Raw genomic sequence first — 25,256 nt, forward strand, 5'->3', positions numbered from 1 at the left:
ATAAACGTGGAGGTGAAGGCTTCTTTCTTGGTCAGTATCCTCACAGTGCATGACAATGTAAACATCACTGTTGACAGTAATGCTGGTGCTCAAGCATTTTCCCCATTGCAGGCTTGAGCCTTGGTAGCATCTAGTCCGACATATCTAATACTAGAAAAACTAATCTTTCTATACTTGGTTATTCCCTTTTTATATTTCAGTTACTGTTAAAACCAAACTCATACTCTTACCTTCTTCTGCTGCATCCACAGATCAAAGCATTTCTTATGAACCACATTTACCGTGATGTTCATTTTTGTAATCAGTCAAAATGTGGAATATAGTCTCACCACGTAGTAACATGATAGAAAAATGCCACATGTAAATCTTTTTGGGCACCAGGAGTGTCCAAACTAAAACTTACAGCACTGCCAATCTGGAGTGAACCAAAGCTGTCCACTGACAGAAAAACTGACAAACCTACAATCGCATTCCTGCAGAAACACACTGCAAACATGTAAATGTCAACAGTAACACTGCAAGAAAAAAAATAGCATCATGAATATTTGTAAGCCAGTTACAGGCCGGGTGGTAAAGTGAGCTTTTAGGGGCCATCAGTACATTCAGCAGGAAGGAGTGGATAATGCTCTCTCTGCTCAATTACACTGTATGTCTGACATTTAGCTCAGGTTTCTTTAGAGACCATCCAGCATTGGCTCAATCCTTGAAAATAAATATCTGTGGACTGGCTGCTGAATACTAATCTAATGATAATGCCAAAGCTCCAATCTAATGTTAAATAATACATTTGAGGTTTCATGGCATCAAGTGGGAGGACAAAATTAGATTTTTTCCCTTTCTGTGAATAATACAGATAAATTTGAAAACACAAAGGGCATTTTTATGTGCTCAAATTGCTGTAAGATGGCTTCCTCTGGAGGCACATATGAATCCCTGCTGGTCTGAAATTGAACCGTGCACAAGCATTTTCTCCGACTTCTGATCTAACATTTTGATTTTCAGTTTCACTGACTAAAATTGAATACAGTCATGCATTTGTCAGCGAAATGATAGTTTCATACCTTTACCTGGCCTCAAGATGAAACCTTTTGGAGCTCTAAAATGAAACAGCCAAATGAATAAAGGCACGATTCATCTGGTATAAGGAGGCAAACAGAATCCTACAAACTGCAGCTGGATTTGCACTATTCAGAAAATAACTATAATTCAGCTTTAGCAGTCACATTTTTATGCCTATTCATGCTCTTTAATTCCAAGATCTGAATCACTGGTTTCCCTCACAGGCCAATACCTCCCTCTCCTGGCAGAAATCTCCACCAGCTGACTAATAACAAAAGTGAAAAACCCTTTTGCTTTTGCTCCTTTTGTATTTAACGAGGTTTCAGCTGCAAACAGTCAGCAAGTTGATTTCAGCTCCAGCGGTCGGCGGCTATTATGTTTTCACATGTTGTCCCTGCACTGTTCTCAAGCTGCCACTCTCTGTACTGTGGCTGAATGCACTAAAGCCCGAGCACCCGCTGCACGCCTCTTTATTAGCAGTCATCCAGAGGAAAGCAAAGAAAGAACACGACAGGGTAAGCTCGATCCCAGTCTTCAGAACAAGGACAGAAAGTTGTACAATTATCCCCCCCGTCACCCACCTTCCTCTCTGCGGTGTGAATTACAGCCTTTGGTCTGCCTCCTCCGCACAGATCACAACCTGGAATGAACTGCCAGACCTTACCAGTGCTAAAACAATACGACTTTAAAAGTGTCCTGCTATGCTTTTCCTCATCTACTGTCATAAATGTGCTGTTACACCAATGGGTGCTGGTATTAAACATGAGATCAATGCATGTGCGACAGATCCCAGCGAGCTAAAAGCTCAGCCAACTGCTCTTAATGCTCAGCCTCAAACTGTTTTTTCTACTCCTGTCTCTCTATGGAGTCCAAAAAAGCTTTTCAAAGAAAAATATTTCATTGTCACTGGAAACTGTGCGACTCTTCTTCGAATAGTACCCCCCCTACCCCAAACTGCTCTCGAATGACAGTGTGAAGTTGTACCACACTTTATCTGGCGCCGTTTGCACTGGACCTAGTTTATTTTTAGTTTCTGCAAGAAAACGTTTTAATAGCTGTACTTGTCTTTAGACTTGCATGTTTCTCAAGTTTGCACAGTAACATCTACTATCACTATATCCTCACACGCTTCGAGTCACAGGCATAGTTTGTTTAAAGGTTCAGTATGCTGGATTTATAAATACTACTTTTTGTCATATTTGCTCAAACCGTTGCTATGTTCCAATAGTATGAATACAACAGAGATCACCTCATATGACACCTCTTGAATACCATTTGCAAGGATCAACCATGCCTGAATGAAAACAACCAATCAGAGCGGCACCTCCAACACACTATCAATAACTACTTGTGCCCATGCAGAGCAGCGCCCCCATGTTCAGCATATGGTCTCACTCAATCTAGTGCAGTTTCTGTGGGAGAAGGAGAAGTTTCAGAAATTCATAGGCTGAAAAACAACAGGCAGCAGTAATGAAGTCTCTGCAAACAGCTTGTAGGTGCCTTATCACCACCTTCTGGCAGTAGTACTATATTATCTTCTACCAGGCACCCATAAAAACAAGGGAAACAAGGGAAATACATAAAGTTTTACTGATTTTAATATTAGATAAGCCTATCCCAGGAAGGGTACACTCTGGAGAGGTTGCAGGGCTAACACACAGACAAAGACAACCAGTCGCACTCACGTTCACACCTATGGGCAATTTAGTTTCCAATTAACCTTTACCCACTAACTGCATGTCTTTGGACTGTGGGAGGAAGCCGGAGTACCCAGAGAGAACCAGACCTTCTTGCTGTGAGGCAACAGTGCTAACCACCGTGCTGCCCAAAATTACACCGTGATGTAATTTAATATTTTAATAGCCAAAAAATCTCGCTTACAAGCCAATTGTAAGCAAGATGGCTAAAAGACACTGTAAAAACCTTATACATGAACTAAAACTATCAACAGAATTCACAGAAGCTTTGACTTTATGTCCACAACATGTTTGTTTTGTTTGGAACAGATAAGTGAAACTTTCCTAGTTATACAGGCAATTGGGATTAGGAATTGGTGGGAAAGAAAAGTTAAACAGCAGCATCCACTATTAAAACACTGCCCTCTGGGTGGTCAAAGTTTTCTTTAAACCTTTAGATGCTAATGACAAAAAGTATCTTTATAAAAGACGACAGCTTTAAATGTGGAGGAGCTAAATCAGCTTGTTTCCGACAGTGAAGAAACTGAGCAGCTGCACCAAGGTCCAGTATGAGATAAATAATTTCGACCATTGAATTATGTAAAGCTACTTTAATAGAGCCAAAGAATAAACACAGAGCTAGAAATGACCACAACACATTCCCTTAAAAAATGCTAGCAGGAAAACAAAACAAATTAAGATAAGCAAAATGAGCCCGTTTCCCAAAAGCACCTCAAGGCTAAGCTTATTGGATTATCCACATCAATAACAAAAAAAGTTTCCCAAATGCAAAATAACTTACAGACATTCTTAGAGATACGCAAACATTGAAGTGTGCCTTCTGCTCTGGCTGTGAAAGGCTGCAGAAGGGCCTGGGAGGGGTTTTAACTGCAGCTTTTATTGCTTATGCTAATTTCTAAGCCCTGTGATGATCTTTCAGAGACACAGATGAAAAGCAGCTATATTTTGTACGACGCCCATTTTCTCTTTGTAGCAAATTAATGTAATAACATGAAACAGAATCAAACCGTAACCGGCGATTGACACTTTTAATTTGACTTTTCTGACTAATAAAACACTTTTTTGTTTTGTTGAGTGTCACGTACTTGCACGAATGACAGGAAGATGTTGATAATAAGTGCTAAAATGCATATATTTATAGAAGTGCTGTGACTTAATCTTAACTAATTTCCTAAGGGTGTTGGTGTAATTTGGCAACAAGCAGAGAAAGCCGTTGACAACTGCACTTGAAGCTGTGTTTTCTCACTGAACAATCACAAATGTTTCTACAACATTCAAGCTTTTTAACTGATAAACCCCATTTTTATCCGCCTCAGAAAATGCTTTCAGAGACTTAGATTATCAGGAAGCAGGGCCAAGATCTGTGAGAGTGTGAGCACACAAAGACCTCATTTTCACTCTGAACATGACAGGAGGAAAATCCATTTTCTCAATCAAGATGAATTTCCAGTTTTCAATTCTGATTTGAACATTTGATTGGAGCTGTAAATGCACTATTATTCAGCACAGAGATTTGCCGCAGGAAAAGCAGAAACAAGTGCCTGTTTTAAGCCTGAAAAGGCAGTTTTTGAAAGATAATCTTCAAGGTATACAATGGCTGCAACAGGCTGAGAGGACTCTAGCACTTTAGCTGTTGTAAAGAGGCACCACCCTGTCTATAGATGCCCTGCAAATGGGGCATTTCTTTGGCTCTGGCAGGGCCTCGTAGCACTGGCTGCAGGTACACACATGACCACACTCTAGAAACACGCAGGAGCGATCCTGGCTCAGGCAGACAGTGCAGCTGGTGGGGGATATGCTGCTTTCCTCTATGTTAAGTTCACGCAAACGCTTCCTCTGTTGTTCCTTGAACTCCTCAAGTATGCTTCTCTCCTTCTTGCTCTGTCTGCGATGCATGTATTGCTTCCACAGGATGTAGAGGAGCGTGGAGCAGGCAGCCATGCCGAACACAATCGCCAGAATCCTCCAGAGTCTAACGCTGGTCCCCTGCTTCCGCAGGAGAGACTCGTAGTCCAGCCGAGTGAGGAAATAACAGAAGCCCTGTTTGGGTGGTTGGAGCTTAATCAGGTTGTTATCCAGGACCAGCTCTCCGACTCCTGTGATGCTGTCACCCACACGCAGCATCTCCTCGGTTTCGTGGATGCCTTTTGGTCGCTCCCCGCTGATGAAGTGACCAATAACACTGGACAAGGATTGGACTGTGGGGTGGAAGTTCTCGTAGGTGGTCTCCAGATCCAACTCCGCTGCATCTAACGGGCGTATAACTCGGACTGTGGAAGCGATATCGTCATCATGTGACCCGAGGGCAAAGGGAACTGTGTTAATGCGCTGATGGATGATTTTCTCTGTGCTGTTCCTGTGTGGAAACATTACATTAATTTATAATCACTATCCATGCATCAGAAAACAGCAACAGTCCAAAGCTCAGCTTATAAAGACAAACAACCATATTTTGGGCTTTTTTTCTTTTTTTTTTGATTATTAGCTCTTTATTTAAGCTCCAGTGTATTTTAAATAGTTTCTTTGCATGACAATAATAATCTCAGATTATTCGGCAATTTTCTTATAATCAAATTATGTAAAACTGCCATATAAACATTTTTCAAAGCTTTTAAAAGAATCATTTAAAAAGATATTTAAGAGTTTCAAGTGCGAATGACTTTTTAAGTCATTTTTCTCTGTCTTGTTTTTTCCGACGTGTAGGGTAGATTTAATAAGAAGGATATAGGTCAGTAATGGACAGTCATTGCTTTTGTCTCAGCCTGTCAGTCACTGCTACAAAATCTGAGGACCTCATGCGTTCTTTGCACACCGCCTTTGTAATATGCAATGACCTAATGAACTTGAGGCAATTTTGGGAGATTCAAGCTGGTATTTTTTTCCACAGTTACTGAAAATACTCAATTACTTCGGCTGAAAAGCATGCATGCCCAACACTTGTTTTAATGCACTGCACTTTTATCCCTTGCACAGAGTCCGGTATGCTTTGGACAAGAGATATCTGAGTGTGAAGGCAAAACTGGATTTTACTAGTCGATCAACACTCCTGCCCTCACCTGTGACCATGACATGTGGGTAGAGACTGAAAGAATAAGAAGATCGTGAGAATAAGAATAAGAAGGAGAAAAGCTTTCTCCGCTCTGACTCTCTTAGAGACAGGGGAAAAGAGTAGAGCTGCAACTCATCCTCAATGAAAAGAGCCAGTTTGAGGTGGTTTGGGCATCTGACTAGGACGCTTTCTAAGTGAGACATTTCAGGCAAGTCCAACTGCGAGGAGACCGAAAGGCAGACCAGGACATGGTTGAGAGATTATGTCTCTCAGATAGCCTTGAAAGGGCATCTCTGCTTAGACTGCCACCCATTCGACTCAGTTAAGTAGCAGAAAATGGATGCTGGGACTCACTAAACAGTTGGCAGCAGTTTTTCTTTTCCCTAAATATTTGGTCATGCCTGTGAAAAAAAGTTATTAGAGAAGAAGGTGACTTCAGCATGAAATAAGCTCAATTTAGTTACCAGAGTATTTGGCTCTTGAGTTGTTTAGCAGGCTGCTGTCTGCGTCAGCGTTACCATCTGCTCTCCCTCTAACTACAACACTGACAACAACTGTTTTTCCCAACGGCGAAACGTCAGCATGTAATCCTGTTCTCCGTCTACGTTTATGAATGAATTTGATAACTGCATGCCATCATTAAACCAAAAATCACTTAACATAAATAGTTCAGTTTTTTAAATTAAAAAACAGATGTTTGGTGTGGAAAACAGAAAATGTTATTTATTTCAGCTGAATAACAAAACATTCAGACTGTCTGTAAAAAAACATATTTATTTAACCTCTTACCATATGTGAGTGGTGCGGTTCCACACCATCTTCTCCTCCTTCAGCGTCAGCCTCTCAATGACACCTTTGCAGTTATCGACAAACTGGCTGTTTAGTGTTTCCTTCACAGATCTCACCACACCTGCAGTGTGCAATAAATAAGTGTCAATTATTTTTCAGGACTCCCAATAAAAATAAAAGTTACTTTATTTAGGTTTTCCGCACGGCTCAGCAAACCTTCTATGACGGCATATGGGATACATCTTCCAGGAGTTTCAGACAGGATGGTTTTCAAATCTTGGTCATGGGAGACTTTCTTTGCTTCCTGTAGAATAAAAATAAATATATACTAAAAATGTAAGGAATTTTCACCCTGCATATGATAAACAGAGAAATGCAGAAATATGTCTGACCTTTAATCTGGCAACTATTGTAGCTCTGCTTCTGTAAATGGAATAGAAGAATGCGGTCAGAGCCGAGCTTGTGGCTAAAACCACAATCTGTGCCGTTGAGGGCTTCCCACTGGAGTCCATCCTGAAATCTACAGCATTGAAGGTCGCTGTGAGAGAGGAGATGAACACATCAGGAAGTTATCATTCATGTCAGTCCAATAGGCCACAACTGTCAGAGTTTGACCTACAAAGTAGTTCCTGGAACTCACTAAAAGACACTTTAGCCACGGAAAAATGATCAGCATTGTAATATTTTTAAGCACACTGAAGATGAAAAGAAAATGCATAGATTTCTGTTGAATAAAGCAACAGACTCTTTGCTTTTACTTTCCACAGTCCGATCAACCACAAATGTTGGAAATTGTCCATTTACAAAGCCACCACAAAGTGCAATTTCCATTTTCTGCACTTGAACTCCATATTATAGGATACCATTGTTTTTACTCCAAAACATTCAATTAGACTCCACAATATGGACACCCTACAAATAGTTTTGACTGTGCAGCAGTTCAAACTACCAATAAACCACATTTACTATGAGATTACAAAGAGCAGGAAATCCTCACAACTCAAAATTTTAAAGGAATTTTCCGCCAATCAATCTCAAAGGTCTTGTTTGTTCTACCAAAAATCTAAACATATTTAGATTTTTTAAATATATATTTAAAAAATAAACATAAAATATATGACTTGGGAGTTCAGTCCTGAGCTACACACGTGGTGGAGACTGCCATGTCCTGTGGGGCACGGCAGCTGCTCTGTGGGAGAGAAGGCAACTCTGCTGAGGTGGTGGAAGCTGCACAGAGGATGGTTGGATGCTGCCTTGCCGCCACCACCACTACTACAGACATCTACACCAGCAGAGTCAGTAAGACTGCTGAACTCTAGTGGTCCCAGCCAAAGGTAACACCACTTGTGTCTTTGAACTATACACTTTTTGTTTTTATTTATACTAAAGAACACTGTCAAATTGTTTTAGGGTGCTTGCTTCTGTTTCTTTTCTCTCATTCTTGTTGGCTTTAACCAGGACCTCAGCGAAAAAAATAATTTCACCTCATGTGAGTATGTGTTGCAATGACAATAAAAATCCGTAAATATATGCAGACTTTCGCCACTGCTGTTGCTAAAAATCTACCGAAACAGGAACGTCAGAGCAAAGGTTGCGTGGCATCTCGTTACAACTTAGAGCAAATTTCAAATAGGATCATCTCACAAATAAAGCACATTGAAACTACCCATAATTGAATGCGTGTAGATAAATACTTCTGAAAAAGTCACGTCTGCGGCTCCCTAATGTTTTGCTTTTCTCCTTTTCATATCTAAATGGACTGGAAACCGCTCACAGCTTAAACGGTAAATATATAGTTTATGGTTACTCCAGTCTGGACACTAAAATAGCCCCCATTAACTAACACGACAAGCAAGTTAGCTTCAGCAAACACAACATTACTCAGTGCTAACAATTAAATCATCAGCTTACATGGTAATATCAGTCTTTGTCAGTAAATATCCTTTCGTTTAAAGCGAAGTCGTTAGCTGGAGTGTTGACTAAAGTTATCATTTCCTTCACTTCCTTAACTGACATTACTAGCTAGCTTGGCTAAATTAGCAGTTTGCTAGCTATGCCTTGACTGGAAATGAAAGGACGGCTGAGACATTTGTTTGAAATAAGCTGCAGCCGTCACATAAGGAGACAACTAAAAGCAGCTTTAACGGACTGTCCAGCCACACATTTACACTCGATTTCCTGTCAACAAACCTGAAACAACAGCAGTCTCCACAGATAAGCCAACACCAACACCGGGAAAGACACCGACGTGCACTTTGCCTCCCCACCAGTAGATGGCAGTGTGGCAGCGTACATCTATTCGTGAACTTGACGGCCATACCAGCTCCTATCCAAGGTTAAATAAAACTAAAGTAAAAACTAGAAGGAAAAAAACAAAACAAAACAAAAATAAAACAAACAAAAACATTTTAGATACCGAAATAAAAAAACAACAACAAACAGACGTTGCAACTCGACAACAACAAACTGAAATTATATTAAATGCTTACAAAACTAGATAATATAAAAATTGTACATGCTTTAGTCTTTATCAGTGTAGCCAAATCTGTCAAGCATCAGGAGGCTTTGGTGTATTTCTTTAGTGAGACTGGAATGTTTATATGACATTAAAAGCATCTCATCTATATCTGAATCTGACTTCTTCCACATTATAGTCATAAAAATGCTCAAAATTACACTGAAATTGGACTAATTTAATAATAAAAACTAACATGAAATGCGCATAATCACTCTGGAAATTAACAGAAACTAAAGTGAACTGAAAAGAAAAAAGAAAAAAAAATCATCTACTCAAAAGGTTAATTGAAACAAAAAGCCAAGGTTAAACTCAAGAGCTAAAATGTCAATAGACATAATTCTATGCAAATGAAACATTAAAATCAATCAGAACAAACAAACAAACAAAAAAAAGAGAGCAACAGAAAAAGCGCATCTATAAAAAACGTGTTTTAATAAGTGAAGTTAATATGAAAGCCTTATCTCCAACAGCAGATTTTCCCATAGCTGGGGCAGAAGCAGGGTCACCTTTAGATTTAAGCCCCAGAGAAGCCCCACTTGAGATTCAGGATTTCTGCTTTAGAAGTGATCAGTGAAATTTTGTGCAAAAAAATTCTAAAACAAACAGAGATCCAGTGGAAGGAAGCCACGATTTGGGTGTTTGAAAACCCAGTAAGAAGCTGAGCTGCTGAATTCTATTTGAGGTGAGATCGAGAGCCACTTTTCCTCAGTGCCATAAAGAGGGAGTTGCAGTAGTCAGATCTAAACAAAACAAGTATGTCAGCAACTGTTATGTTTTTACTAGACATTGTGTTTACCTTAGCTAAGGCACTGAGACCTATATTTTTCCAGCAATAAAGTGCAGCTTTGATTTTTCCCCCTTTTTTTGTATAGGGACAAGCAGCACTGATGGCACTGATGCCATCTGATAGCCACGGGTCTTTAAAATGCATTAAAATCTGCAACAAACTAGAGACAAACAAGCATAGACTACATACATGCATACAAACATAATGACAGCTTTGGGCGTGCCAGTCATGCAAATTCTAAACATTAAAATGAATGTTAGTTACACATCCTCTCATTATATCTCCTTTAGGCCTGCCGCTGATCTGATTTCTTTTTTAATGTTCCTGGTGTTGTTCTGCTCGTGTCTTTTAATTCTCCTGCTGCACCATGAACATTCTAGTGCTGCTGCAGAGGACATAAAGTCAGTGCTACAGTTAAAAAAAAGATATATATTCCAGTCCATAAAGATGTGAAGGTGTACCCAAAAGCCTCCTGGAGGGTAGGAGGGCTTCCTCGCCCTGGGGTGACCCTCTCTGCCTGCAGTTTATCCAAGGCTGCATACAAATTGTGTTTTCTCGGCTAGCATTAATGGCACTCTTTAACCATGACTTTGGGTCATCTTATAAATCATTTCAGTATACACTCATGCACACACTTACATTTGGATAAAACAAACAAAACAAAAACAGAGACAGTGGCTGTCAGACAAAATTAAGTCCAGTGTGAGTCAGTAGATTTATAACAGTAAGTCCAGTAGAATGGGTACGCCTTTTGTTTTGATGGATTTCTCCTTAAGAACCATATTTCAACTAAATGACCAAATTATCTTTTGTTGTATATTGCCTCTTTGCACTTTGCCATTGCATTATGTGCTTGGTGTATTTCTAGTGTGTTGTGGTTTCAGTTGGCACAGTTTGTAGCAGGAGGCTCTTTAGCCTGAAAAGCCATGCCCTGCTTACTCAAGCTGAATCTATCAGATAAAGAGAAGAGCTTTGATGAGGCAAAAATCATTGGAATTAGGTGCAATACTGAAACTTAGTGCATTGGGTGTATTGAATACATTTATACATTTTCAGATCATTTTTTTTGGCTACTCTGTATATCTCTAATCATTTCTGAGTCTTTGTTTTTAAACCAGGTCAACCAGCTGTCAAAACCACCCCGTACAGCAATCCATTAAAATGGTGGTACTGCACAGTGTTGGAGTGAATTGCCTGAAAAAACATCAGCCAGTTTCACTCAATAAAAGTGCTGCTATCAGAGCAAGCAGAGCTTTGGATTAAAAAAAAGGCTGTTTTCACACGTTTGATGCTGCTGGTTGAAACAGCATTTTAAAAGAATTTGGGTCATGCTGGGTTGAATAAAGTGGAAATCCTATAAAAACAGTGAAACTGCAGAAAAGCAGTTGATTTTGTAAACACGGTATCAGAGTTCTTTAAAGGCGTTTTTTTTAAACTACTTTTATGATGTCTACCTAAAGTCATCTCAAATATAAAACTATGAAGCAATGATAAAAAGTTGCAAGATAAAATCCCTGCTGGTATTTTGTCCTTTTTAGATACTTGGGTTTGTTTCTTATGGATCTGATGTCACTCAGAGCTCTGTCCACTCAGTAAATGCACATCTAGTGTTTACTCCTGTTTCTTTTCACTGTCTCTCCTTGCCTTTGGGATGTTTTACGACTTCTTCATTTGTGGGAGAAATAAGAAGAAATGGATGTAGCCACCACGATGTCACCTTTTGGCTAATTATTTGTTTTTTTTAATAATACAGAGAAAACCCAGAGAAAGCAATCAAAAGACCCCCCCAGGAGCAAGTAATTGGTGACAGTGGAAAGGAAAAACTCCCTTTTAATAGGAAGGAATCTCCAGCAGCCATCTGCTACAACTGGTTGGGGTGAGAGAAAGAAGACAGAACCAAAGACACTGTGAAAGAGTGCCAGAGCTTAATAATGTTTACTGAAATCATAGAAAGGGAATGTTGGTATATTTTTTTCATGAACTTTGCAACAACCGGCCTTCCTCTTTGCAACCAGAGGAGTCACCACCTGCTGGCTTCATTTTTTAGATCTGAAAGCTACATTTATCTTTCATACAGTCTTTCATCTTATAGAAATGAGCAACCTAAACTCCTGGGCTGTTTCTTTCCTCTGTTCAGTTACTAAGAACTCGTCCTCCACCCTCCAACATGAAAGATAGCTTTCTTCATCCTTTTACAATATATTTATCTATTTATGTTTAGTGAAACAAAGGTCTGCATTTACAATTTCATTTTGCAACTTTGTAAGTCCGAACTAAAAATCTGTCTTCTGCCTTCAAATAATGTATAATTCTTATTCATATGATCAATTCCTGTTATCTTGCACTCAGCTCATTTCACATCAGTAATTATTTGCCAGACACACCGCACAGAAATGCTCATTGTAATTATTCAGATGGGCTGTTTAAAACGTAATGAATGAAGGAAAGCAGCAGGTGCAACAGCCTTTAATGGTGCATTTCTTTTTACTCGTCTAATCTTTACATTCACTAACTGCATTTACTTCTTGAAATGTCCCTGAAATGCACTTCATCCTTTTAGCGTCCCTTTTAAAATCTTAAAAATTCAGCAAAGTGAAAGCAAAATCTGTCACAGAAAACTCCCGTGGCTGAATCAGTCTGACATAATCAACCTGACATCTGAATGATCAGCCTTCACAAAGTCAGGGAGCTTTGCTTCTCTCGGGAAAAGTTGCAGCCTTATTTTCAACCTCAACAAAAGAGCAGGGATGTCCTGGGGGAGTTCTTTTCAACATTAGTCACCTTATTTTGTGGAGAGAATCTACCTTTCTATTACCCCCCTCTGCCCATGTAAGACTACCTCATTTTGTTTGTGTCAGTCACAGAAAGACTTCCGTTCAAATGCCAGCCTGACACATTCACATTAATTTCAAACAGACAGAAATAGAGATAGCAGATGGAGGCAGCAGCTTTATAGGAGAAGTACTAGAGGCGAGAAGAACATTGTATGTGTCCTCTTGATGCTGCACCGCTGAAAGGACGACCTTTGGAATTTGCTGCGACTGATTCAGAGAAGCCTGGCATTTTGCCTGCCTGTGCAAAATCCACAACACCCTTCCTTTTCACTGTTACACAGCAGGCACATTCATTTATTGTAATACTCTTTCAAACTTACAGTAACTTACAGGTGCTGAAATTACAATATACAACTGCAGAAGTAACCACTCGACCTTTGAAATGTCCAAATACTCACATGTGGTTGGAGGAGTGTCTCACTAAATTAAAGACAATATCAGTTAGAAGTCTTTTTCTTTTTACTCTTCAGTAAAGTGCCTTCATTGACAAAAAATATTTGGTGTTAATAAGCTAATCAAAAATTAGCAAACAATCAAAAGATTTGAAGAATTTAAATGTAAAACATGTTTGGAATACTAACTGCTTTTACTTCTGCACATGCATACAGGCTGCTTATTCATCCACTGAAAAGCATATTATTTGAGAAAAACACTGAAATGAGCCAGCGTTCTGCAGCCGGAGGACTGCTTTGAGCATTACTCAAGAGGAGCACAGGATGTATAATGAATGTAGCTGGCAATGACTTTATTGTGGTGTCTCACATATATTTTGCCCTTGAAAGCATGAAAAGGTTTTAGCTGCAACATGCAATGAAACACTAGTATTCCTGATACCGCTGAATATACTGGTATGCATAATGTGCAGTTATCATAGTGCGAATATGAGATGAAGGAAAATGCAACATCCAAAATGTGGTTTAAAAATAAATGAACATTTCAGGAAAATGCTGCATGTTTATGTCCATATTACAGCTAACATGAAGATCAATAGTAATCTTACACACTCACGGGACACTTTATTAGGTAAAACTGCATTTTAATGCAAATGCATCAGGCATGTAGGCATGGTTTAAACAACCTGATGAAGTTCAAACTGAGCATCAGAGGGAGGACAAAGGTTTAAATAACTTTGAATGTGGCATGGGTGTGTTGCATGTTTAACAGGCAGGCGTTAGCTGATGCAGACACTGAAGGAGACAGAACTAAGTTTCAAACAAAAAGCGAGCCTTTTATTGTGGCCGATAACATAAGAACAAAAATAAAGCGAACGGTAAAACTAAACTAAAACCTAAACTGGGAGAACTATGATAACAGACCAGGAACATATGAAAAACTAAAACATGGAACATGACCTGAGCAGAATCATGACATACATGAAACTTAACGGAGGAAACACAAACAACCCGACAAAGACTGAATGACAACACACAGACTGAATACACACAGGAGGTGATCAGGGGAAGTGGAAATACAGTGGAAACAGCTGAAACAAATGAACATAATGACACCTCAGGGGAAGAGTAAAACTAAGCACGCTGAACATGGAAACACCAGACTTTCAAAATAAAACAGGAAACATTGAGAGACTTAGACATGGCACACAAGCTTGACAACATGAAGCACGCAAACAAGGAACACATGACATATTGACAGAGAAGACAAGAAACTACAAATGAATCAGGAATGATAGAAGGAACAAAACTAGAATGAAACACAACCAAACCCTAAGCACTGAGCATATATTCAATATAAGAAATCAAAAAATACAAAATGAACTCAAAATGCTGGGTCACAGCAGAAACTCAAATAACCACTTGTCACAACCAAACTATGAAGCAGAGCATTTCTGTTGCTGACCGTGTGTCAGGGTCTCTGAGTATTGGATCGCAGGTTTTCTGTAAATGATTATTCTGTTAACTTCTGAGAATCATTTCTTTTTTGCATTTTTCTAATAATAGTATTTCTTTATATTTATATTTCTCTGGGTTTAGTTCTTTTGAACATCCAGTTCTGTTAACAGTTACAGTTTTGGTTTATATTCAGTTCATTGAGTTTCTATGTATTCCTGCCTCTCATTTGTTCTGTGTCTTTAGTCTCTGTTTTTGTGTTTTGTTACTTCCTGTTTTTATTGTTGTCGTCTGGTGTCTTTAGTTTACTTCCATCTGAGTCATTATGTTAAGTATCCTCAGCTGTGTTCCCACCTGCTACTTTCCCCCTCATTATCTGAGGTGTTGTGTCTACACATATTATTATGTGTAGACACAACACTGGTTAGGCACATTTTATGATTGAATGATTCACAGGACAGTGCTAAGTGGATGAGACGAATAAATGAAAAACATTCCTCTAAAAATGGACAAAAATGAGTAAAAAAACAGCCAATGCCAAAGAAAATCTTTGAAAGAGTCTCAGAAAGTCTGTTGCTCAAGACCACTTTAAAAAACTTACAAGAAAGTCTAGCTCAGAGGAACAAATATTAAAGTAATGAGGGATGGTTCAAGACTTTTGCCCAGTGTTGGGTATAGCAGAAATGAAAGACATACATTATAGGTCCCCTTTAAAAAGCATATGAACAGATATCAGACTCCTCATATGTCTCATTATTTATTTATTTTCTTGTGCTAAGAATCCACATCCAGATACTTAAAATAATTCTAATTAACATGTATTAATTAGCCCTTGCTTCTAATGTCTTGGCTAATTGCCTCATTATTTTTGCCTTATTTTTTCACTGACCTTTAAAACAACCACTTAATGCAGCACAGCACTCTTCCACTTCTATAGTGCAGGATTAAACGAGGGGGAGTTGACCTGCATGTCTCCTGTGACTGTCCCCTTCTACTGAGCAAGGACGGGAATAAGCCTCCTTTCTATAATGTCCTGCACGTTCCCTCTTCATTAAACTATGATTCACTTGAACTGAATTACGTATTCAGCCAAAGCTAGAGAATCTATAGTATGGAAATTAGGTGATATTGATTTTCATCCCTTGAGGCTTTTACTTCCTGTTTTTGTAAACAAAGAAAAGGCTTCAGCTCTACCAAACATTCTGTAATGCTACTTTGTCATTTTTTGTCAGACTAATTTTTGATTGGCCGTGGGTGTGTTATTGATAGCGGCAGTCTGATGCGTGAAAAACACAGCAGCCTTTCTGTCACTATTCCCTCTCGCGCTTTCTTTAAGCTACGGCTGCCTGCATTGCTGTCGCCCTCACGTACAACCATAAATCAGCCATGTAAGAGCTGGGCCCCTCTCTGCCAGACCCTGCACATTGATTACACTGCACTGGGTAAGTGTAGCGTGATGAAGAGAGAGCCCAATTCAATTAGGCTGCCCTGCTAGACAGAAATACGTAGAATATGTTGGCCTGGATAAAAGAATGTCTTCTGTCGAAACTGAGGATAAGGAAAAAGAATTTCAGAGGTGAGGCAGGGATGTCGCTTAGGGAAAGTAATTGGTTTGCTACGATAACCTTCTGCACCCTGGATTGCTTGTGAGTTGATAACTGATGCACATTTTCAAGGGTAGAAGAGAAAGTGATATGATGATGATAAAGGATTTGTTTTTTATTTAATGGATACTTTATTGATCCCCATGGGGAAATTACTTGTTTTTCTCTGCATTTGACCCATTCACTCAGTGAAGCAGTGGGCAGCCCACTAAGCAGGCGCCCGGGGAGCAGTGTGTAGGGACGGTACCTTGCTCAGGGGTACCTCAGGGTAGCCGTTAAGTGGATTCGAACCGCCGACCTTCCGATCATGGGGCGACCACTTTACCTACTGAGCTATCCCTGCCCCAACTTTCCTGCAACTAACAGCGAATAAACACATTTTAATCAACCTTAGGTCAAAGTCTGCTTGCAAATCTTCTGACTTTGTCGATCCCAGTTTGAACAGATTTCAAGAAGATACATTGTAACTTCTTAAGTGAACCCAGCTTTTTTCCTCTTGTACACAGCAAAATCTCCAGTGTTAAATTAACACTGGAGAGTGTCTATATGGGTCCACACCTCTGAGTGGTAAATACAACACTGTTGAGTGTTAAATTAACACTTTTGACAGTGTTATATGTTTACAAGTAACCTAGTCAGTTTTGAAGATTAACAATGGCTAACACTGAGCAGTGCTGATTTTCTAACACTGGAATATTTCTAACATTTTGAGTTATTTTATTTTCCTTGGCTGCTTATCAAATTCAGGGTAGCATAGGGGACTGGGGCCTGGAGTTTTTCTAAGTTAAATTCTAGCCTTTTATTAGTACATTACAGGACAGCTCATTTGTATTACAGAACTGGACCTCTCAACTTTGATTATTTAGAGCACGTTTAATGCAGTTAGTAAAACAAGACTTCTTTTGTGTTTAATTGTACAAACAGTCCATCCTCCAGTTTTGGTAAGCAATAAAAAATGATTTTGGGACTTTTTAGCTTTCAGGGTGATAGAGGCATAAAGACAGGAAAGCTGGAGAAAGACATGCAGCAAATGTATTAAGGCAGGTTTGAACTTGGGTCTCTGGATTAGCCTTACAGTATATGGATCACCTGCTCTACCCGGGGAACTAAACCAGCACCCTCAGTAAGTATTGTTTGTATTCTGTTTGAACTAATTAGCAGTCCTTGCACTTGCACCGTGTTAACCATGCTGGTTAGCATTAACTGATCAGTTCATTTTGTTCCACCCTGACACTATGAAGGTTAAAGGCTCATGTTAGACTGATTTTTTGTCATAACACAGTTACTTTGCATTATCCAGTAAGTATAATATTAAGTGTATTATTTTATATATTGTATCTATTTTGGACACATCTACTATTTGTTACATTGCCACATATGTTTTAGCAAATGTTTTAAATGGTAAATGGTAAATGGCCTGCATTTGTATAGCGCTTTTCTAGTCCCTAAGGACCCCAAAGCGCTTCACACTACATTCAGTCATTCACCCATTCACACACACATTCACACACTGGCGATGGCAAGCTACGTTGTAGCCACAGCTGCCCTGGGGCGCACTGACACTTTTATTTGCCTGGGCAAATAAAAGTGCATGAAAAGTTCACAGGAAACAGTTCAGCAGTTCTAAAACTAAAAGTCGAATATAAGTCTAAAAGTCCAATATTAAACTTGAATGCAGACAGATATTTAAAAAATGCACCACACTCTGTCTGAGAGCAGTTCATACATTAACCAAAATAAGAGCAATGGGTGAAAAAAAGAGAAAAGTTGTTGCAGTTTCACTAAAAGCTGAAGGACTGAAACATATGCCACATGATAAAGAGACTAAACACGTATTACACTAATTGCACTTAAGTGCATTCTTGTATGGGATGATAACTCACGCAAGTCAATACTTAATACACAAATCCATTTCTTTAAAATCATGATGGATCTTTTCAGTTTAGTACATCAGCATCTGAGAGGTGATTTATGGGACCAAAGATGCTTGGATAAGGCCTCTCAATCAGACTGTCTTTGGTAACTCAAGGAGTTAATTCTGGATCAGATCCAGTCTTCATTCACTAAATGTCCAACATCTCTTAATCATTTGACCCACTGTGGTCTCCTACGTGGTGACTGCTCAAGCATTTCTAAGCCCATTAACTCAGTTTCAACAATCCCAAGTCTTCCCTTTCAGTAAGCATTCAGAGACAGCTTGGATGCACTTAATTTTGCTCTTGTAGTTATAATAAGAGGGATTTATGTGTGTTAATAATAATAATAATAATGGATACTTTATTGATCCCCATGGGGAAATTACTTGTTTTTCTCTGCATTTGACCCATTCACTCAGTGAAGCAGTGGGCAGCCCACTAAGCAGGCGCCCGGGGAGCAGTGTGTAGGGACGGTACCTTGCTCAGGGGTACCTCAGGGTAGCCGTTAAGTGGATTCGAACCGCCGACCTTCCGATCATGGGGCGACCACTTTACCTACTGAGCTATCCCTGTTATAACGCCTCTAAAGCTGTTCAATCTGTTTCTCCCCGCGTGCTTTTTTTAATTCACTGCACACACGACGGGTGGAAAGAGGGACATTTATTTCCCAGTGTTGCCACAGTAACAATTTTCTAAGCTAAGAACTTCATCCACCATGTACACGTGACAGCTCAGTCCATTCTGCCCAGCACAGCTTGCTGGCAGACACATATGATACTTATTTTGATTCATTGAAGCAGAGTCATCCAGCCAGTAAACAGATGTCTGGACACAATGTGGTGATGTCGGACAGATGTTCATGCATTTTCATCTTAGCCATGTCCACAGAACAGAGCTGAAACCTGGAAGTGTTGTTTACATACTACTAATGTGCAGAACACAATACATTTACATTTATAAGAGACATGTTTTTGACAACATAATAAAGGACAATAAATGCATCTACCAAAAGGTTGATTCTCTTCATTTTATACCTTATCATTGCTTCACTGACGCTGCATTCAGATTATTAATAACCTTTGTTCAGGGTTTATTTGTATGGGTGGAGCAAATAGCACTTTTTCACCTCCTCTTAACAAAAGCTAGACTTGCTGTTCTCACCAATGGAAATACACTCACTGGCCACTTCATTACTTACACCTTGAGAGTACTGGGTTGGACCCCGGTTTTGCCTTCAGGACTGCCTCAGTCCTTTGTGCCACAGATTCACAGCGCTGGAAATATTTCTCAGAGATTTTGAGCTATATTTACATGACAGCATCACACAGTTGCTGCAGATTTGTTGCTGTACATCAAAGACGAATCTCTTGTTTCACCAGATCACAAAGATGCTCTACTGTATTGAGACCCGGTGACTGTGGAGGCCACTTGAGTACAATGAGCTCACTGTGATGTTAAAAAAAACAGTTGTAGATGATTTGAGCTTTGTGACGTGGTGTGCAAAGAAAGTACCCCCACATCACTGCACCACCATCACCAACCTGACTGTTGATGCAAGGCAGGATGGACACCATTTATGACTACACCAGCAACTGGAATTGAGACTCATCAGACCAACATTTTTCCAATCTTTTATTGTCAAAATTTTGGTGAGCCATGCAAATTGTGATGTCAGTTTCCTGTTTTTAGCTGACTTCTCCTCACGGATTATTTTTTTCTCTTTTTAAGACTTAAAGTTACTTAAATCACCTGTATTCCCCATTCAGTGATGACATCAACGGGTTTACAGCCTGATACCTGAATAGTTTGACAGCTCTTGGGGGATTTATTTTAAAACTTACCTGTTTTGCAATTTTTAAAATTACCTCTGCTAATTTGAGGCACTGCACAGTCCTTTCTAACCTTTTGTGGTATTTGTGCCTTTTGGAATAGTTTGATAGAATTATGTATTATGGTGTGCACTGTAGTACAGCCTGTCCAAGAAGTTTGTCCTTGCAATGCAATATATTAATTATTTATATACAGTTATTAATAAATAGTCTGTGGTCATATATGGAGCTTTAGCTGCATCCTACACCATGCCAACATGTTCAAAATTTCATTTTTGACACTTACATAGTTACTTTTGTAACTTAGCATGCTACCAATTCTTAATTAGCACTAAACAGCTGTGGTCAGTGAGAATATCTTTTTTTGGTGTTATACTGGCCCAAATATTTTCAACAAGTAGAAATGTGACTTGATGAGGATGATGGTAAAAAGAAATTCCAGGGATTATCAGAGTCATTTGGATTCATCATCAGGGATCATGGCCAATCCATCTGGTTGTGATATTCCACAAAATAAGTTACATTTAGTCCTGGGATAGAAAAGGTCAGGTTAATGGGGTTAATCCTTGAAAGTCTGCACCGATTTTCAGTCACTGCTGAAAATTTTTTTCCAGCAAACCGTCCGGTGGGTGTTACCGTCCATCGAGTCTTTCTGCTAAAGTGGATGAAAGGTGAACACTGACCTGGAGTCTGAAAGTGGTAGTGTTGACCCTTTTCAACATTTTTAACATCTATAAAACAAAGGCTATATTCAGAATATGGACTGCTCTTATCTCACTGCTGACAAAATGTTTCTATTGATCCTTAAAAGTACAGAAAAAATCTAAGTGTGTAGATATAATTTGTGAAATAAGAACGAACTACTAAATGTATTAAGCAGGCATCCATTAAAGCATGACATATAGACATTTTCAGTTACAAAAATAATGGGATTCTGTATTTCAAAAGCATAATTTAGTGCTTATCAGCTGTTTTGGAGTTTTGGAAACTTGCTCTGTCTTTGAAAATGTTTTTAATTATGCAGTAATATCACTCAAACAGAATTTTTAAGTCCAATCCTAATTAGCCTCACTATTATATCTCAGATATCTTTGCATAATATACAGTGAGCGACTCAGCTGTGGAAGGAAAATTCTGCTAGTTTATGTCTGAAGTGAACTGCTGATGTAAACAAACCTTTGACAGGATTAAATGGCCTTACAAATTTATCTAGTCTTAAAAGAGGGGTTAGAATCATTCCAGAAATAAGGGGTCTTCACTGTGCAACACTTGCAACATCGATCCAAAACACTTGCATCCTCAAGCTGTTAATAGGATAAGATAATTCCGCTGATCCTGCTTAAACAAATCACACTTAACAAGTGACTTTTACAACTCATTTAATAAGTAGTTACCTAAGAGGGAATACTTGTTTTTCTCATGTTTACAAGAAACATAGATAGAGTGATAGCTCAGTGCAAAGCTGGATGGATAAATAGTGCTTTGGGACTGAGCCATTTGGAAACAAAACAATAAAGCAGGGAGGGGGTTGAGAGTGCCCGAGTGCCGGGCTAAGGATCCTGCACTGATCAGCGCTGCATGATGCAGAAAACAGATGAGAAAGAGGAGGAGGAGGAGAGGAAGGAGGAGCGAACTGGGAACAGACTGGCTGAGGCTCGCAGCTCTCAGTCTCTTCTCTGTGCTTCGCCAAGCAGCTTCTCTGTGCTTTCCTCTTTCTCTCTCGCCCACATCGGCTTTAATACTCTTCTTGCCTGAGCTTACAAGAGGAAACGTAGCAACAGAGGGGCTCGCTCACTCGCTCGCACCAACTTCGCCCACGCCATGCTGCCCTGGAGAAGGAATAAGTTTGTTCTGGTGGAGGATGAGGCGAAGAGTAAACCCAAGAGCCTGGGGACTGGACTGACATACCACTCCATCCTCTCTTCTCTGCTGCGCTCCTGTCCTGACTTGCTACCCGACTGCCCCTTTGACTGGGTGGGTAGCATCTTCCACACAAAACGGCAAAAGGTTGAACTGAATAAAGAGGAGCCGGTTTATAATGTGCGCTACTTGGGAAGTGTGGTCACCATTACGGCAAAGGGAGATGGTTGCACCCAGGAGGCGGTGGCCAAAATCTGGGCGAGGAGCAATTATGGGGACCAGAGTGTCAAGATGAGGTTAACAGTGGGACCACAAGGGATCCGGATGAGTGCCGACAAATCCGGGAAAAAGAAACCCATCCATCTTTACTCCCTGAACAGGATCACTTATTGCACCGCTGACCCGTGCCGGCCCAAGATCCTGGCTTGGATTTATAGGCACCAGGTCAAGAACATGGCGGTGGTGCTCCGGTGTCACGCAGTCCTGGTTAGTAAGTCGGAGAAGGCCCAGGCAATCGCCCACAGCCTCTACCAGAATGCCACCTCCGCCTTCAGCGAGTTCAAGCGGCTGAAGCGTCAGAGTGATTTCCGGCACTGCCAGCAGCAGCTGCTCGGTGAGGAGGCAGTGCCCCTGATGCCTCTGAGGAGGCTGCTGAACGGGCAGTGCCACTACAGACCGCCTGCCGACAACCCCGGGACTGCCACCCGTCTCTGCTCCATCACAGAGGAAGAGGAAGAGGAGGAGGAATGTGAGAAGGAGAGCAAAGATAGAAAGGAAGAGGTGAAGGAAGCGGAGGAGGATGTAAAGGAGCAGCAGGACAAACAGAAGGTTTTAACGACAAACACAGACCCGACTCAGTTATTATCAAAGTTGGACATTGGGGATATTGCTCGACTGGAGCAGTGCCAAATCAACTTTGTCAGTGACAGCAACAACAATACATTTACCTTTATAACCTCTCTGGTGTGACTGTAACACAGTTTAAAGAGTGCAATTCTGCACTACAATGACACATTCCTCTCTCTGCCCTTCACTGGTACCCCACTCAGGCTCCCTCCTGCCCCAACCATGTAATGCAAAGTGTTTACCAGAAACTTCTCCAACTTACCGGGTAGACAAGAAGAGGCAGACGATCGTTTGTGGGAGTAATTCCTACTCTGCCCGGATGCCTCGGATTCGGGCTTGACTGTAGCAGTTTGGGAAACTGCATGTTTACACAGGAGGGCTGGTGATGCACAGACTAACAGCAGCACAATGACAAATGAGGACACTGGGTTCAGAAAACACGGGAGTGCTGAGAGACGCTGAGATCGCTGACATTTGTGTCACATATTGATTGCAGCACCGATCAGGATGTAATTAGTAGACCTCTGTCTCTTATTTTTGTGAGTATATTTCAAGCCTCGTTTGTAAACAGGGTCATTTTTTGGACTGACTTGTGATATTTTTCAGGGAGGTTCTTTGTAAATTTGTGTAACTTTTCTAAAATGACAATCCTCATTAAAATGACTCGCAGACTGACCTTTCCCAGCGAAGAAGTTTATTACGGTTTTACTAATGATAGCAGCCGACTAATGAATAAGGCTATAATTTAGGAGGCAAGCCATTGAGTCAACATGTTTATTGCTGCCATTTGTTAAGGTCCTTATCATTTATGCATGACAAGTCAGCAGTAACCTTTTTCGTGCTGAGCTATTGTCTTTTTTCTCATGACATCTTTGATCCTTTGGCTTTTAAAATGAACACTGTGATAAATGCGTGACCAGGGACTATTACATAACTGTTCATGCAGCATTGATTAATTCTTATAATGCATCTTTTAAAATATATACTTATGATTTGCTAAAGCAAAAACAAACTGTTTGCCACTGCTCTGCCCGTCGTAGTTTTGCTAATGCAGTTTTTCCATGAGCCCTTGCAAAAATGCAAATGACCCTCACTATTGAACACAAGTGTTTGAAATATGACTGTAGCTGATTTCCTGTTGATAATATCTGTGCTACTGTCCCAAGATGCATTGTGATTACTATGAGATGAAGCTATTTATTTTCCAAATATGATGAATAAAAATTACCCTTGCTTGGGTTTCCTTCTTGAATCTCAGGAGGAGTGTATTTCAAGATGGTATCAAAGAGATTATTCAAATGAATGCAACTGCTCAGCATTCCACTAGTGTACATGTGCATGTTTGTGATGTGAAAATATGTCTTACCATCACGTCAAACACAAGAGAACAGCCTATTTACATCCGATTAATCTGCTTTCAAACTGTATAGAAGGATAAATAAATGTTTTTGCCACAGAAAAGACAACTTTCAGCTGCCAGTTTCATTAGATGTTAATGTGGTTTGATAAATTTCTGCAAGCCTCGCAGTGGCTCTGCATCACTTAACCCTAAGGGGAGCAATTAATCAGCGGGCTGAATTGTTCAGAAAAGGAACATAAAGCACCTGCCTCGACAGGACGGCTGTCAGGCTCCGACAGTAACGAGTGATCCAAAACGGGGACCAGGAAGTTGACTTACTAATCAAGCATATTGCTGCCAAAATCAGCTATTTCTAATGAAGGAAGAGAGTTTAACCGGGTTTACTGGGATGATATGTAACTATACCATGTTTGGATTATATCACCATAAAAATAATAAATATATTAACGTTGAAAAGCTAGTAACAGTTAAACAATTCATGAATTCATGTCAGGTATCAAACATCAAAAGCCGTTTGAGCTGACTTTTCTCATTAGAGATTCTACTTTTGAAGAGGAATGGCTTCGACTTTATTGCTGCATGAGAAAGCAAAACCATTTGGAGTTGGGTTGAATTACTGAGACGGATTGCTGGAACATTTGAGATCAATAATTTTCTTTTCTTGAAATGAACTACCTTGGAAATAGAAGATGATCTCATGTCAGGAGATGGAAGATAAAGGATTCATTTGTCCTTGCAACAAATCCATTCATAGGAGAGATTACGGAATACTTTCATTTATGTGATTTTTTCCCCTGCATTTTAATACTCAGACACACAAAACACAACGCAATAAAGTCACACTGACATTCTGCTATGGGGTGGTTAAGCAGAGGAACCACTGTGTTTTTACGCAAACACAACTCTTGTCAGGCAAACATAAGAGAGGGAGCAGATGGCAGCAGCAAGGTGCACGCTGAGCTTTATCACACTCGTCTTCCAGAATAACAAGGGCTCAAGCCCATATCCGGAGCTTGTTATGTTTTGTCACATCGTCAGCCGCAGGAGATGCTCTTTAAAAACATAAAATCTAATCAAACCCAGCAGACCTGGGCCTGTCAAGTATTACATATAACCAAGCTGTGCCATTTTACAGCAGGGTGTCTGAGGAGATCCAAATAGCTGCTTCCGCCTGCACACATCTGTTCTTAGTCTTTCTCATCCTCATGCAGTGTCTGTGAGGCAAACACAAGGGTGTGTGACAGTACCACAGGCCTGCATG

General features: G+C 40.0%; 2 protein-coding genes across 3 annotated transcripts; one reads left to right on the top strand and one right to left on the bottom strand.

Annotated features, from left to right (window-relative positions):
- Positions 1-3,331: 3,331 nt before the first annotated feature.
- mul1 (mitochondrial E3 ubiquitin protein ligase 1) lies at positions 3,332-8,895 on the bottom strand. 2 transcript variants are annotated; one of them, XM_085443910.1, is made up of 5 exons: positions 8,785-8,895; positions 6,987-7,132; positions 6,811-6,898; positions 6,595-6,715; positions 3,332-5,112 (listed from the first exon to the last, which is right to left on the bottom strand). In XM_085443910.1, exons 2-5 carry the CDS (start codon positions 7,104-7,106, stop codon positions 4,383-4,385), a joined length of 1,059 nt encoding a protein of 352 aa, XP_085300036.1. In that variant the 5' UTR covers positions 7,107-7,132; positions 8,785-8,895; the 3' UTR covers positions 3,332-4,382. The 2 variants fall into 2 exon arrangements, with proteins under 2 accessions (XP_085300036.1, XP_085300035.1); XM_085443909.1 differs by lacking the exon at positions 8,785-8,895 and adding an exon at positions 8,506-8,695.
- A 12,662-nt stretch (positions 8,896-21,557) lies between these two features.
- fam43b (family with sequence similarity 43 member B) lies at positions 21,558-23,882 on the top strand. The gene has a single exon (XM_085444577.1). It carries the CDS (start codon positions 21,751-21,753, stop codon positions 22,756-22,758), a length of 1,008 nt encoding a protein of 335 aa, XP_085300703.1. The 5' UTR covers positions 21,558-21,750; the 3' UTR covers positions 22,759-23,882.
- Positions 23,883-25,256: the final 1,374 nt, after the last annotated feature.

The sequence above is a fragment of the Copadichromis virginalis genome, linkage group LG20, assembly GCF_057382275.1.
Source record: "Copadichromis virginalis isolate Kocher_CV1m ecotype Utaka linkage group LG20, C_Virginalis_male_GT1.1, whole genome shotgun sequence".
NCBI lineage: Eukaryota > Metazoa > Chordata > Actinopteri > Cichliformes > Cichlidae > Copadichromis > Copadichromis virginalis.